Raw genomic sequence first — 16,248 nt, 5'->3', positions numbered from 1 at the left:
ACAGTTAAAGTATGAAGAGTTACAAGCTCAGGATGCAGCTCATGGTAGAGCACTTGCCTAGCATACATGAGGCCCAGGATTCAATCCCAGGCATTGCAAACAAAGATTGCAGAGTTATATCCACTTCCTTAAGGAGCGGGTATATTTATAAATTTTTTGGATTTCTTCTGTATGTGAGATTAGTCTATTCTTCCTTAAATTTTATCATTTTTTACTTCAGATAAGAAAATTTTAAAAATGATCTTGGGAAATTTTTTTCTCTATCACTAGAAAAAAATTACTAATTTGAACTGGTTTACTTGAAACAGTAATTAATTAGTTAATTTTCTATGCTTTAAAACATTTTATTTACTTATTGCATTATGATTTTCTATACTTTGACCTTTTTTTCTGGTTATCTCATAAACAGTAAGGTTGTGGATGCCATGAAATATTTATGACTTCATTTTCCCTCATCTCTTTCAGTTCTTGATTTTTTGCTTAGTCCAAAGCTGGATCCCCTGCATTTACCTGAAATGTAATGGGATGGCTTGACAAAAATTTTGTTGTGTTTATCTTTTTAGTATATATATGTGTGTGTACACACACACACATATATATATCAGTATTTCTACTGAAATACTAATGCATATTTTGTGTTCTGTTTTCACCTGGCAGATAATGGAAAATAAGAAAACTATAGAGAAGCTTAAAGATGTCATTTCAGTGAATACTTCTGAACTTTCAGAGGTAAAGCTGCCAACTCTTGCTAACGGATATTAATACTATATCTTAGTTTTGTTGCAGGCCAAAAATTTGAGGTGTGCTAAAATGTGCAAAAAATGAGAACTGTATGATGTGTGGTTTGGGAAAGTATAACTTTGTTTTTTCTTTGGAATTAATTCACTAACTGTAGTGTTTTGCATTAGCTTCACATTGTCCTTAATGAAGCTAAGCTTCGTGAAGAGAAGGTGAAGTTGGAATGCTGTCAGCTTCAGAAAGAAAATACCATGCTTAAGAAGAAGAAAGAGCAGGTAAATAAAATTCGATGTCATACATAATGTAAACTAGAGAAGTGAATATCATTATCTTGTATCTTTTTTGGATCTGTTTCTGAGGTAAGGAATATTCATGTAGGACCTTTTCTAGATATGCAAAGTTTAAACAATGCTCCCCAAATTGAGTGCATATATATGGTCTCCATCTGTTTTGGATTTTTGGATTATTGCTTTTCTTATCAAATGTCAATCAGTTATTAACTTGCATAGCCTCAAAGAAACTTTTTAAACCAGAAAATTAAGTATTTTATGATCCTCTTTTGAGTAGTTACTGATTCACCGGCCAAGGGAAGATTACATGATAAGGAATCTAAATTTAGGAGACAGTCATATGTGCCCAGCCATTCCTGCTGGAGGTAAATTATTTGAATTGGCAGCAATTTTCTGGGGAATGCAATAAACAGGGTCAACTTCCTGATAGCTCTGATGTTCTTACTGCAGCTGTGAGAGTTGAGGCCACTCTGCCCTCTTCCTTAACCAAGGTCTCAACCTCCTCGATTGAGGGAGGCCACCGAGGAGTATGGCTCTGTATTTCTTTGTCTAAGTCTTGTAGTCCTGATGTATCCAGTGCAGAAACCCCTCCCTAACCCATAGGAATTCATTTGTTTTGACTTTTCAGTTGCAGCAGGAAGTGAAAGACTGGAGTACATCACACGCTGAGCTCAGTGAACAAATGAAATCATTTGAGAAGTCACAGAAAGATTTACAAGTAACGCTTAGTCTTAAAGATGATACTATTAATGTAAGTTTATACTCCAAATACATGTTTCATCTCATGAATTCTCCTGAAATCTTTGAATTAAAATTGAGAGTCTTCCAACCTTTTGCTTCTTTTCTAGGCTCTAACTAATTACATCACACAGTTGAATCGGTTACAATGTGAATCTGAATCTGAGGATCAAAGTCGAGATGAGTCAGATGAATTAACCAATGGAGAGTTAGCAGGTAAGATCAGTCTCAGGGAGGTTGAATCCTTTTTTGCTTTCCTGTCTTTAATTAAGTATACAGATGCCACTTTTCAGCTGGCTGAATTTCTTCTTAAGCTTCAGGGTTGTAGACACATATCACTGGATCTATAGATATGTCTGTTGCATTGGCAGAGGTGGGTTGCTGGGGTATAATGTAGCAATAGGCATGTGAAGAACACTTGACTTTTTCTATCCCATTGAAAACTAGTAAGTACACTGCAGCTACAATAGTCACATCCTAAACCTCTAAGTATTGAACATTGTACAGTAAGAGAAATTTATTTCTTAACTTATGCAGATGATACTTGATTTTGATACTCATCATCTCTATGGCTCTGTGGTTTTAAGTCCACAGTCAGTCTTAAGAGTCCGGAGGTAGTTGGAACCATAAACTAAGGCTGTGAGAACAGAGGCTAGAGACTATCAGAAAGCTAGAGAGGGAGTGTAACAGTGTTTACTGATGAGGAAAATATTTCCAGATGTTTTCTCCCAAGTTGGATATTGCTTACATAGCAAGTATTTCAAACCACACCTGGTAGTAGATTCAGGGAGAAAATAGAGGATTGAATCTTTCTAAACAAGACACTTACTTGCCCAGGTGAAGATAGATCTGAGAGAGAAGAAAAGCTTTTATCTTACAAGAATAACATAGATAACATTTTAGTTGTGCAAACTAGAAATTCACCTTTTTTTTTAAAAAACAGACACAGTACTTTTATTTATTTTTATGCTGAGGATCAAACTCAGTGCCTCACACATGCTAGGTGAGCACTCTACCACTGAGCCACAACCCCAGTCTGAAATTCACCTCTTTCTTTTTTTTTTTAAATCTAAGCTTGCAATTCTCTTAAAAGTCATTAGTCTAATCAGTTTAATTATTTAATTGATTTTTTTTTCTTCCGGTGTTTGAACACAATCATTTTTTAGTTTCGGGAAGTTAGGAGAATATAGAGTTAAAAGTAAGGAAAGGAAAAGCTAAAAGTCTTTTGTTTTTTAGGTGATCGGAACGAGAAGATCAAAGATCAAATTAAGCAGATGATGGATGTCTCTCGGGTATAGTTCTTTGTAAGAGTCCCATAGTGCCTGTGAATTCTTCCTGTGCCTCACTTTTAAGAATACCTCTCTTTTCTGCAATTTTTAGACACAAACTACAATATCAGTAGTTGAAGAGGATCTAAAACTTTTACAACTTAAGCAAAGCACCTTGATGTCCACAATATGTAATCTAGAAGGTGGGTTCTTCTTGAGAAGAAATTGCCATGTTGAAAAGACTTAAAATTTTATTGGAAAGATAAAGAATGGCTTCTTGCTTTCATGCTTCTTACTTTTCTTGGCACTACTCCCTCAAACAAGTTCTTAAGTCCTTGTACACATATAGAGATAAGCTGTTTTATCCTTTACAGACCAAATAAAGAAATTAGAAAGTGACTGCAATTCACTACGGTCTTCTAAAGCTGAAGTGGAAGAGGAATGCAAAACTCTTAGGCAGAAAGTGGAGATTTTAAATGAACTCTACCAGCAAAATGAGATGGCACTCCAAAAGTAAGATTTTCATTGTTTGTTATTGTTATCACTGTGTGAACTAACAGATAATTTTATCTTTTCTTAAGATTATTTACAATTTTTTCTAGTTGTAATAAGTAGAGATTTGTCTTTTCTCCTTTGTGTTTTGTTTCCTATAAGTTGCATTTTTCTTTCCATCATCAGTCTTAAGAGTCCTGAGGTAGTTGGAACCATAAACTAAGGCTGTGAGGACATCGTAATCAATTGTCAAATTCATATGAAGGCAGGAAGTGGTAAACTGGTATTAACAGTCACTGATGTGGAAATACCTCTCAAAAGATCTAGGCCCTTTCTATGATCCCACTATTTATTTTAATTACCTTTCATTGTGATCAGTTATGTAATTCTAATGTTTTGAACTTTTATCTCTAACTCTGGACCTTTAAAAATACTGAGTGATTTGGAATGACATGTTTTAGTAGAATAAAAACTTCAAAAAGGAATAATATTTACTTATTGATGGTACAAGTTTTGGATTTGAATATCTCAGATGTTCACACTAAAAATTGAACTGTGGCAAGGACCTTAGGAGTTATGATTACAGAAGTACTTGTTTGTAGTATATATTTATATATTAATCTTCTCAGTGTGGAGCTAGTTATTTTTTGAAAGTTCATTTGAAGTTTTTAATCCACAAAAATACTTGAATTCTCGAAAAATAGGTTTTTTGTGTCAGATTTTGTTTGTTTGCACCTGATTTTACTCTTCGGCATATATATATATATATCTTGTTAAAGCAAAGACAGACCTTCTTATAGACCTAACTATTTTTAGGTATTTTGACTTCTGTTGCCTAATTAATGCATTAAATATTAAAACCTTTCCATTAACTTTTCTAAAATTCTGTGATCTCCAAGCGACCTTTTTAGAATCTCAAATTTTTGTTCAGGCCAGTTCTAAATGCCTGGCCTGTTTCAAAGAAACATTTCTCATTTTATCATTTTTTATTTGAGAACACTTGTTTTCTCTGTCCCTACTAGTAATATGAATGACCTAAATGGCAATTAATTTTCTTCGTAATGCAGTTAAATTATAGCACTATTTTTCTCAACTCCTCCAAAATTCATTCAGTCATCATCTGTGGTTTGTACTCTTTTTACTCATCCCCAGGTACTATGTTAGTTCATGCCTGTGTCATCTTTTCTGTTTCTAACCTAGGTCATCTGTCTTCATTCTCCATTATTTATATTTTTATATAATTTATTTCAAATTCTTAGTAATTTTCTCTATAGCTGCTTGAGTGGACTTTCTAAAATATGTCTGTCCATGTCAATATGTGCCTGTGGTTTATGAATAATTTGCTTTCTATTTGATGACCTGTTCTTTTTTTCTTCCTTGTATCTTTTTAATAGTTTAAATATTTTTAATTATTTTCCTCATCCCCTGTATAAGCTTGATGTAATCATAAATTATAATGGAATTATAATTATATAATTGTAATTATATAATTATAATTATAATTTTATTCATCTTCTCATAATTTAAAGGCCATGGTATATATTCTGGATTTAATAAAAACCTGACATAGATTAATAGGTTTATTATTTTTTTTTAATGGGCTTTAAGTAGCTCCCGAATCAGATAACTGTTGTGGCATTGTATGTTAGTACTTCATATACTGTGAACTCCATAAGACATTCATTCAATTTATACACATATTTAAAGTTTCTGTAGTTGTGCATTCTACACTGTTGGTTTCATATTTGAAATTATTTTCATTCTATTTGAACATTGTCCTTTAATGATAGATTTGATTAGTGTATCAAAGTAGTACAAGGATAAACAGAATAGTATTTTATCCACTAAATATTGCTACCTTTATAATCTGTATTAGGTTGACATGAACTTCATGATTAGAGTTAAAACCAGTTTCCATTTTTAAAGGATCTCTCTTTTGGCTACTGAATTTTGACTGTTACTTAGTTTTAGCAATTTAAAAATATCCAATTAATTACCATCTGTTCTAAATTTTTTCTTTAAGGAGTCCATTATCATTGTTGTTTGGTCTTATCCCTCCCCTAGTTCCTGTAGTCATTTCTCTGGTTTTTTAACAGTTTTATTGGGAAGTGCCTAGGTGTAGTTTTCCCCACCCCACCCACTTTTTCCTTTTGCAGTTATGTTGTTTGGGACCATTAAATATTTCTTGAGTCTTTTTTTAAATGTTGATTTTACCTCATTCTCTCGATTATAATAATGGATATTAGAATTTGATTTCCCCTGCCTCCTACATTCTGGATTTACTTCTTCTGGATATTTTCTTCTGACCTGTCTTAAAAGCGCTAGGATTTATTTTACTTCCCAAATCTGCTGCTAAAATCATTCATTGAGTTTAGGATTTTAAAAAGTTCAGGGTTTAAAATATTATTTTAGTTGTAGATGGACATAATATTTTATTTTATTTTTTATAGAATTTTTTTAAGAGAGAGAGAAAGAGAGAATTTTAATATTTATTTTTTAGTTTTTAGCGGACACAACATCTTTGTTTGTATGTGGTCCTGAGGATTGAACCCGGGCTGCATACATGCCAGGCGAGCGCACTATTGCTTGAGCCACATCCCCAGCCTGACACAATATTTTATTTATTTTATGTGGTGTTGAGGACTGATCCCAGTGCCCCACACATGTGGGGCATGTGCTTCACCACTGAGCCACAACCCCAGTCCTATTTCAGTACTACAGCTCAAACCCAGGACCTTGAGCCATGTGCTCTACTATTGAGCTACCTCCCCAGACTCCTTGCTCTTTCTCATAAGGGACTAGTGTCTTACTGCTTTCCAAGCTATCTTTAATCTCATCATTCTGCCTCTGCCTCCTGAGTATCTTCGATTGTAGGTAGGTCACCACACTCAACTATTTCTTGGTTTTATAGTTTCTAATCCTTTGACAAAATTCATAATCTTTTTTTTCCCTCTTTTGTGGTGCTGGGGTTTGAACTCAGAGCCTTGTGCATGCAAGGCAGCACTCTAACAACTAAACTATATTCCCAAACCTGAAATTCATAATCTTGACTTTACTTTTTTGAGTATATAAAGCACAGTGATTTTAAAACATGTGCGGATAACCCCATTAGGTGGTTTCCTTTTCTGTGGGATTTTTTTCTCACAGAATTTTGTCTTATGGAGTGCCTGATCAGTTTTGATTGGCTAACATTGTTGTGATAATTATAGATGAAATTTGAGGACTAAGATGAAGTTATCTTTTTATAGAAAAGTGTTGAGGTTACTTGAGTAAGATTGTCTGTCACTTTAAACTTAGTCAGCAATTAAGATAATTCAAAAATGACTTGTCTTTTCAATGTTTCAGTATTATTCCTTTTGGATTTTTTGCCTGTTCATCACTTAAGTGTGCAGTACTTTCTAATCTAAACTCAAAGGCTAGGGCTTTTATTAAGGGTCCCTTTATTTGTAGCCCCAAACACTTGTTTTTTCCCCTAAGCCCAGGAATTTGATGAAGGCTTAGTTCAGACTCATTATATCTTTGTGTTATCTTCAATATGTGAGTAAACCTAGGAGAAAAGTACCTTAAAGTGCCAGCCTTACTTGTAATTCTGAGATTCCTTTTTCTAATGGATCTTGGCCACATACATATATCTTCACTGCCTTTTTAGCTTGGATCCTTTCAAACACAATTTTATATTCTTATAAAGATGTTTTGATTGTTCTTAGTACTCTCAGACTAACTCTTTGATAATTGGAAACAAAATTCTCTCTGTCCTTCAAGATTCAGTTTTCTCCATATTCCTTCTTAAGCCAGTGGGGAAAATTATTATATTCCTTTAGGTGTCATTTGTACCTGAAACAGTGAGCTCTTTTATTCTTTAGCATCTTACAAGGTAACTAGTATATTATAGCCACTCATAAAATACTTGCTGAAGAATTAAATGAGAAGCTATATAAGAATATATAATCCCCTTTTTCTATTTGGTATCAATAATCCTTTTTTACTATAGTTCTTCTGATTTATGGAAAATTAAGTTTCAATTTAATTATCTTTTGAATTAGAACTATGGCTAAAGTAATACAAGGATAGCAGAAAATAGTATTTTTTAAATCATTAAATGTGGCTACCTTTGTCTCAGTAGATGAACATCTTGAGTTTCATGATCAGAGTTAAAACTTGTCAGTAGATAATACTCTGATCGTGGGTCAGTTTGGCTTCTTTTCAGACATTATCAAAACTCAGATTTGTCTTTTTGCTTAATTGCAATTCTTTTGAAATAGATATCTAAAGTGTGAAAAATGTTCTGTCGTTAATTGCATAGCTAAAAAGACATATTCTAGAAGATTTTTTCTTTGACTGACTATATCTTTATTATGGTACCAGTCTTGGATTGAGAAAAGAGTTCCTCCATGACAAAGATATACTTAGTGTCCTACCCATGGCAGAAACAAGAAAAGAATTATCCCCTGCTTTATCCTAATATGTTTAATTATGTTAGGTTGATCAGTCCTGATCTTCCACATTGAAGTAAAGTAAAGTGAGTTTTTATTATCTTACACACAGGATACTTGCCCTTGGGGCACATGTTGTTTTCACATTTATTTTATTTACTGGTAAGTAGAGAATTAAGAGGAGAAGTTAGAAAATGTAAGTGATTTGCCAGAGTTTGATTTACGAAATTGCAGGTTTGAATTTCTATTTTATGTGCCTAAGCATTTTATAGAATTGTGGGAAGTGATATTTACAAAGAGAAACTTTTGATTTGATAACTGGCTTTATTTTAGGAAACTAAGCCACGAAGAATATGAGAGACTAGAAAAAGAGCAGCGGCTGTCAGCTGCAGATGAAACGGTGGTTTCCGCTGTACAGGAAGTTAAAAATTACAAGTGAGTTCAGTTTCTAAAGGAGGGTGTCAATGTCTAATGATCTAGTGTTAGCTTTCTTTTTTAATCTTTTTTTACATTATGTAGATAGAAGAAAATAGCATGGAAGTATAAATAACGAGAGGATATGAATACATTCAATTCACACAGGAGAAAAAATAAATTTCAACTTTACAAATGAAAAATGTTAACAAAAAATTTACTTACACCCAATGGGAAAGACCATAGGGAACTTGGTCAATGCAAACAATTCTGGGGGTTTTGATTGTTGTAGTAATTCTTTAAGAAATCAGTTTGCTGTGTGATGTATCAAGACCCACAAAAGTGTGGCATTTGATAGACCTTGGAAATCTTCTATGGATATAATTTGAAAAAAATAAAAAATGTTTTAAGGAGGAAGATATTTCTAGCAGAATTACTTGAGAACACACTGATGAACAGTTACAGAAATTATAATTTATCATTCAGAATCTTTAGCAATTAAATGATAAAGAAGTTATTAGTATTAGGTTTTTATTTTATTTATTTATTTATTTTTGGTGCTTTACTACTAAGCTACATCCTTAGACCTTTTTTTTCCCTTGAGACAGGGTCTCAGTTGCATAGGTTCCCACTTAATTGCTGAGACTGACCTCGAACTTGTGATCCTCCTGCCTCAGCTTCCCAATCATTGGGATTACTGGCATGTGGCATTGCACCTGGTCTGTAGTATTAGTTTTGATCACACTGGATTCATATAACTATAGAAATGTTTTTCTTATGTATGATAAAGTCTTTAAAAGTATAGCTGATGGAATAAAGGGAAAATGGTCAGAATGTTTCAAATGTTATTCAATTGTTGTAATTCTTAGGTGGAGAATTGAAGAACTGGAAGAAGAACTACAGAAAACCGAGCGCTCATTTAAAAACCAGGTAGTAATTAATACTGTCCTGTAGTTGCAGAATTCTTTGTATCTAATACAGACAATTATAGGCTATTATAATGAGTCCCTAAAAACATATTTTTTTAATGTGTTTTCTTTTTCAGATTGCTGTGCAGGAGAAGAAAGCTCATGATAATTGGGTAAGATTTTTTTCCCCCTTTTCTTCATTTTGTGCATAGCCTACAGCAACTGAATTTGAATATTTTCTCTTTAATAGCTCAAAGCTCGTTCTGCAGAAAGAGCTATAGCTGAAGAGAAAAGGGAAGCTGCTAATTTGAGACAGAAGTATGTGATTTTGGTATCTTACTATATGTTTTATAGTGTTTTAAGGTTATGCTAGATATTATCTATGAAGGAATAGATTGCTGTTTCATAATTCAGCCCATTCTTTCTCAATATTCAAGACTATTGGAAATGACCCAAAAGATGGCAATGCAGCAAGATGAACCCATAATTGTAAAACCTATGCTGGGAAGACCAAATTTACAAAATCCTCCTCTGAGAGGTAGGGGGCACTTTGTAAAAGGAGCTATTTTATTTCTTGGTGCAGAATGTATGTAAATTACTTTTTATTTCTGTGTGTAATGGTTATGAAATAATCTGAATGATTTGCTAAAGCAGGAGGTGAGGGTTGGTGTCAGGGAGAAGGCTACCTTAAAGTAGTAACACGGCATTGTTGTCTTTAGGTCCACTGAACCATAATGGCTCTTTTGGTCCATCGCCCGTGAGTGGTGGAGAATGTTCCCCTCCACTGACGGCAGAGCAAGCTGGAAGACCTCCTTCTGCTACTCTTAATCAAAAAGATATGCCCAGAAACGGATTTGGTGAGCATTCACATGTTGCTTTATAGTAAACTGCTTCAAGGTTTTGTTTTTTTTTCCCTTTTGAATATTCTAATAAAAACATAGAATTTGGGCCTGTACAATACATAGAAGATAATTTCTTACGTTATCTTTGAGAATGTTTTCTGTAAAATCTGTTCTAGAATAGAAAACATTTTTTTTTCCTGGAGGTCCCTGTATTGTTTTTTTCTTTTAAATTTTACACTGTGAAGTGTAAACCTTTATCTTTAAATTAAATCTCTATGGTGTTCCTTTCCAAAATATTATAAAAGTAGCCTTAAACTTTATGTAGCATACATATTTCCAACATGAAATACTGAGTCTTATTTCCAATTCTAAATAGGACTGTAGTCTTGGTAAGATTGGAAGTCAGGTTATACAGACTAAAGAAAAAACAGCCTACACATACTTCAAGTCTATAGCTTAAAGTTTAGGACCAGTACTTATTAATCTGCTGTTCTATCAACCCAAGGCAGTTCTTTATTTTACTTAAGTCTCTTCATAAATTGTGATTTATGTATTGGGCAACCCATTTTTATTAAAAAAATATTTTTAATTGTAGATGGACATGATATCTTTATTTATTTTTTAAATGTGTGCTGAGAATCAAACCCAGTGCCTCACACATGCTAGGCAAACACTCTACAACTGAGCTATGACCCCAACCCCTGGGCAACCCATTTTTAATGTTGCTTTCCAGTTATTGTTGAACCCTGACCTGTCCACCAGTGGTTTATTTCTTCTGAAAAATACATACAAGGGCTCTGATCTTTCTTTCCCAAGGGTCAATGGATGGACCTTTACCTCGTACTGGTCTTCTGAGGCATCTGGGAAACCCGTTGCCTCTGGTAAAGGACCAAGTAATTTCAAAGAATCTGTAATTGTGGATGGAGGATTTTTATTCTTTTCATGTTAGAATAAGTCTGAATCCATTCTTTGATCTCTAACAGACCCAGGATGTGGTCCAGCTCACATGAACAGCAGCTCCAGAAGTTCTTCTCCAGCTAAGGTGACGAATGAGGGCAAGGTAAGTTTTGTAGTTACTGTGAATCATGTGGTCATGCAGGAACATGTAGCTTTCCTACAGTACTTTCTCTTTGCTTTATCCTTCTTTGTGTTCTATTTGTACTATCCCATTTGTTTTTTAAAAAGCAAACTGTTCCCCAAGAACCTGAGACCCCCTCAGTCTCCACCATTACTTCTTTGACTGAGCATCCAGTTGGAGTAAGTACTTAGAGGTTGAGAACTGAATTGGGTTTTATTCTGTGCATTTCTGGGAAGGATATTCAGAGCATGACACTGATCTTGTTTGCTTTAAACTGCATGCAATATTGAGCTTACTTTTCTCCTTAACTTGGGAATGTTGCTTAAGTGTGTACAACTATAATGAACTACAGAATGTAAAAAGTTATCACTCTAACTTTATATGGTGTTTTGTGTTGAATCTTCTAAGGCAAAGTAAATTCATTATAAATTATATAATTCATCATTTTTATTTTTGTTTGGAAGAATGTTATTTAAGAATTCCTCCATTTGTGCAAACTCTATTTTGAGTGATTTGAATTAGATTGGTATCAGATTTTCTGAAAATGAAATACTGTTTCAGTGAAACAATGATAATCTGAAATGACCTCTTGAGCCAGTCCCAAGCAATGGTCTCATTTGTTCACATAAGTGTATTCTCTTGTAACTGTGTTGCTATTATATCTGGTAGGTCTTCTGAAGCTCTATAATAAAATAAATTTTTAATTGTTTAGTTTCAAACCCACTACTCATAGGAAATGATAAATCAATATCTCAAATGGTGTACAGTAAATGAAAGTAAATATTAAAGCCTTTTCTTCCTAATTTGTGTATATAGCACTGTGATGGAAAATACTTCTCAAGTTCCAGTGTATATATATTCTAGGAATATACATCTCTGGAGAAATCTAAGGGCAGCTTAGATAAGACCCCAAACCCCTTTGTAGTAGAAGATTTAAAAGAGAGCAAAGACCCATTGTTAGAGAGGAGTAGAGGTGGGAAAAGCATGGCTTGGAGGCAAACCTGGGATTGAGTTTCTTTAATATGCAGTGTGGCCTTCAACAAATTATGATATTCCATTTGCTTTTGTTCCCTCTTATTTAAAACAAGACAGTCTACTTAAAGATCTCAGAGGTTGAATAATATATGAAAGACTTACCGAAGATACTCTGAATAGTAGCTATTATTACATGGGTAGAGAATGGATTTTTCATTTTATTCTGTTCATTCTTAATATGGAAGTAATGAGCTATTGTGATGAAAGGGAAGTGATGGGGAGGGGGGAGTCCCTTTGAAATAGATTGTAGTGAATACAACATGACATACTGGTCAGAAATCACCTCTGTTAACAACCTCTGCCAGTCCTCTTGCCTTTCCCTTTCCTGTGCAGATATAAGCAGTAACAAACTGGTCCCTCTTGTGGCATCCTTCCAACTTCTGTAAGCTGTCAGTGGGAATACACAGGAGGGGTGGGTAGAGTTTTGTTGCACTGATGGTGTTCTCTGGACAGGTGCCTGTTTTGGGTTTTAGCTTATATCGGTGTTGGTACTTTGTCTTAATACATAGGAATTTTAAAACTTTTAACTTCTTTCAAATCTTAAATTGCAGGTTCATATGGCTATGAAAGGGCCCCCTCCTTTCTCAGGGGTACCCTTCATGGGCCCCCCCATGGGACCCCCAATGGGATGGCCTCCACCACCTCCCATTCGGTATGGACTGCCACTTCAGCTCGGTGGGCCTTTTGGGCCTCAGCCAATTCCTCCACCTTTTGGTATGATGATCTGAATAGTAGTGATTGACTTATAAATCACATTCATCTTCCACTTCTATTGCTTGCTAAAACAGTTGGTTGCTATCTCAGGTCTTAACAATGAAAGGATAAAGCTGAGTACATTTTAACTTTTCCTCCAGTTTTCTGGCACATATGGGACACTACATAATCTTATACTGAGATAGGCAATAGCTATCTCTCATAGACAAGGATAAGGGGCTATATACAGAAAAGCCAGAAATATTACTTCTGCAGATGTTTGTTGAAAATCTGTTGATATGCACTGCAATAGATGGAAAGGTGGATGAGATGCATGCCATAACTTAAAATTTTGTCACAGATATGAAATCCTACAACATAAAGTTTGTAATCACCCATAATGGAAGCATAAGCAGTAGGTTATAGAATATAGAAAAGGAAAAGTCAAACCCTCCTTACCTTGAGAAAAGTCAGAGGGAAGTGTTAAAGAGGAGGATTTAACAGTGATCTAATAAATGTTGCTGATTTAATTAGGTGGCTGTGGAAGGCCTTTTCCTGGAGGGCCTGCACCTTGATTCTGATGGCATGTGTAAAGTCCATGCTGAAATACTTCATGAATTTTTAATGGATAGAGTAATAAATAGTGGGATTTCCTTTTATCAAAATTTCTTTGATGTAGTAAAGTTCTTATTTCATAATCTATCATCTTTTCATGGTAATATAGTACTTCCAAATATAAATGGAGCTCTTGTGAGATAGAAATAATTCTGCAATTATATAGTAGGAAAAGAAAAACGACAAGCCTGGAGCTAGGTAGAGCCATATTTAAATCCTTAATATGTTGCTTCATGGCTGGTTGGCCAAAGTGTATAACCTAAACTTGTTCCATTTCAGTTTGCCTCATCTGGCAAGTCAGGATGTTCACCAGTTGATGTTCTAGGCTTGAGAGAAATTAAAGACTATAATATCAACATACTTGAAATCACCCTAGTTCAGAAATTTCTGGGTATTTACATAACTTCCTTTTTATTTTCCAGGTCCTGGTATTCATCCACCAATAGGCTTCAGAGAATATGCACCAGGTGTTTCACCTGGAAAACGGGATTTGCCTTTTGACCCTCGTGATTTTTTTCCAGAACCTGCACCAGCACCATTTAGACCTTTAGGCTCATTTGGCCCAAGAGAGTACTTCATTTCTGGTGCCCCATTACCACCTCCAACTCATGGTCCCCAAGACTATGGGCCACCACCTGCTGCAAAAGACTTAATGCCTTCAGGCTTTAAAGATGAAGCTCCACCTACACCTGATTCTCAGGTGTGAGGGATGTTCACAGACCTTAAAACAGGGCCTGTAAAATTAACCTCTGACACCTTGTCAGAAAATGGACTATGAACTATTCATCTAGTTAAAGGATTATTGGCTTCAAAATATAAAAGTTTATTTTAAAAGATTTATGTTTTTAGAATAAAGCTGCCTTGGCGCAGTATACATTTTGAGCCAAAATATTTTCCCCCTAAATATCCCCACTTAAGCTAGAGTATTCTTCCAATTTTAAAATGTGCAATAAGGAATATCTTTGTTTTAGTTAATGTAGCATATACAATTGCTAAATGATTTAGAATGTCATAATTATGGACATTTCTTGTGGAAATGCTTTAAGAACATGTATTTCCATTATCCTATTTTTAGTGTATTGCAGTTGATAACAGAGAAATGGTGTTTTATAAGCTTGATTTTTTTCTCTTTCAATATCTGGTCGCAGAGACTGTTACGCTAAAAATGTTTACTCAAAGATCATAAACTTCATTTTCCTTCTTGCTGAAGTTCTTTGTTGTAATAGTTCATAAAAAATTGTTTATTAATATTTCCCAAGTGTCTGTTGATTCATTGGATCGTCATGAGACTTTGTGCCATTGGGGAAGCATGTAAACTCACTCTCAGAACTGAAGATGGTGACTTGGCAGCATATTCCCTGTTGCTCACTGTTAAGGAGGCTGGACCTTGGTCAACTGTGGACTTCTATAGAGGATTTCTTTTACTTGTGAGAAGTCTTGTGGCTCTATTTTTGTAGCACATTCCTGTACTTTTTTCTAACCACTGTCTATGTGAGAATGGTTTTCTGAGAATGAGTTTACATTAGTAGCAAGAGTTGTTTGACCTGAAGTTCTACTGCTTTTGCCATTATTGCATTATAACAGTAAAATATAAGGTGGTATGTTGTGTCTATAAAATAAGGAAATTTCTTTTTAAAAATGTACACAACACACTCTTCTCTTTCCCATACCTTGCCACTGATTTTCAAGGAATATGATAAAAAAAATTAGAAAAGTATAATCCTCTAAGAATGAATGAAACTCATAAACTTATAATGTCTATAATCAGCAAATATGGGCTGAATTAAATTCTTTTTTTGATAGATACTCAAATATATTTTATTTAAAAATCAATTAAAGCAAATCCTGAATCTGTAACTACTGTCTTTAAAACAGTGTTTCTAAGAACTAGCTCTCCAGAACTGTAATATTAATTACGGCAATTTTAACAGTACATTTTAAGAGGTTTAAGATTTAAATAAAATTATAAAAGCCTAGTACTTTTTTTTTACTGCTAGACCATATTCTTCCATTCTTTTAAATTCTAGAAAGTAATAGGATTGTTAAAACCTAGAACATAACATATCATTGTTCTTTTTATGTCCCCTAAGTATTCTCAAAATAGGGGGCAAAAGCTTCAGTGTGAAACAAAATCTCTAAACTACTGAAGATAACTCAGAATAAAAAGAATTTGAGTCCTTTAGGAAGAATTCAATCTACATAACCTCCATTTAATATTAGAAGCAGCAGCTGTGTGTGTAAGAGGAAAACCATATAATAGCTTATGCCATTTTTAACCATGTAAAATAAAATTTAAGTCACAAACACCAATTTTGAATGTATCTTTCAACCTCTACAGGACACAAGGCAATGCTGAAGTTACTAAAACTTCTAATTTTAAAATAGCATTTAAATAAAGGTGATGTCAGCTAGGAAGATAGATTTTCAAGGAAAGGCAGATTTATTATTTTATTCAAAGCAACAGTAGTTTTCCCTCTAAAGCCTTTTTTGTATTTATTCTATTAGTAAGTTATAATGCATTCTACGTAGTTTATCTGAGCAGTTCTGAACCCACCTATAGTTGCCTCTCCTTACATCCATCTGATTGTACCACTTCTGTAGCAAAGCCCAAGGTATCTGCCAATATACAGGTTGTGTAGAGAATACTGTCCCCTGATTCAATTATACTTTTGTATCTCAAAAGTTTTAGAAGTCCTCTCCAGCA

The 16,248-nt window shown here is 34.2% G+C and overlaps 1 protein-coding gene across 1 annotated transcript; it reads left to right on the top strand.

Moving 5' to 3' along the window:
* Window positions 1–631: 631 nt before the first annotated feature.
* Window positions 632–14,794, top strand: LOC144373460 (transport and Golgi organization protein 1 homolog). Its single transcript, XM_078036526.1, has 16 exons — window positions 632–729; window positions 909–1,013; window positions 1,657–1,779; window positions 1,877–1,982; window positions 3,003–3,058; window positions 3,147–3,237; window positions 3,409–3,547; window positions 8,293–8,394; window positions 9,243–9,303; window positions 9,419–9,454; window positions 9,532–9,599; window positions 9,719–9,819; window positions 10,001–10,138; window positions 11,107–11,183; window positions 12,788–12,950; window positions 13,967–14,794. The coding sequence occupies exons 1-16, from the start codon at window positions 661–663 to the stop codon at window positions 14,248–14,250; spliced, it is 1,719 nt and encodes a 572-aa protein (XP_077892652.1). The 5' UTR covers window positions 632–660; the 3' UTR covers window positions 14,251–14,794.
* The last annotated feature ends 1,454 nt before the right edge of the window (window positions 14,795–16,248 follow it).

This window comes from Ictidomys tridecemlineatus, unplaced genomic scaffold, assembly GCF_052094955.1.
Source record: "Ictidomys tridecemlineatus isolate mIctTri1 unplaced genomic scaffold, mIctTri1.hap1 Scaffold_40, whole genome shotgun sequence".
NCBI classification, from domain to species: Eukaryota; Metazoa; Chordata; class Mammalia; order Rodentia; family Sciuridae; genus Ictidomys; species Ictidomys tridecemlineatus.
This window is presented reverse-complemented; position numbering and strand designations above follow the sequence as displayed.

Coding starts and splice junctions, on each gene's coding strand:
- LOC144373460 (XM_078036526.1), top strand. CDS start 661: ATGGAAAATAAGAAAACTATAGAGAAGCTTAAAGATGTCATTTCAGTG. Junction 3,059..3,146: donor AGATGATGGATGTCTCTCGG/GTATAGTTCTTT, acceptor TGCAATTTTTAG/ACACAAACTACAATATCAGT. Junction 9,304..9,418: donor AGCGCTCATTTAAAAACCAG/GTAGTAATTAAT, acceptor TTTCTTTTTCAG/ATTGCTGTGCAGGAGAAGAA.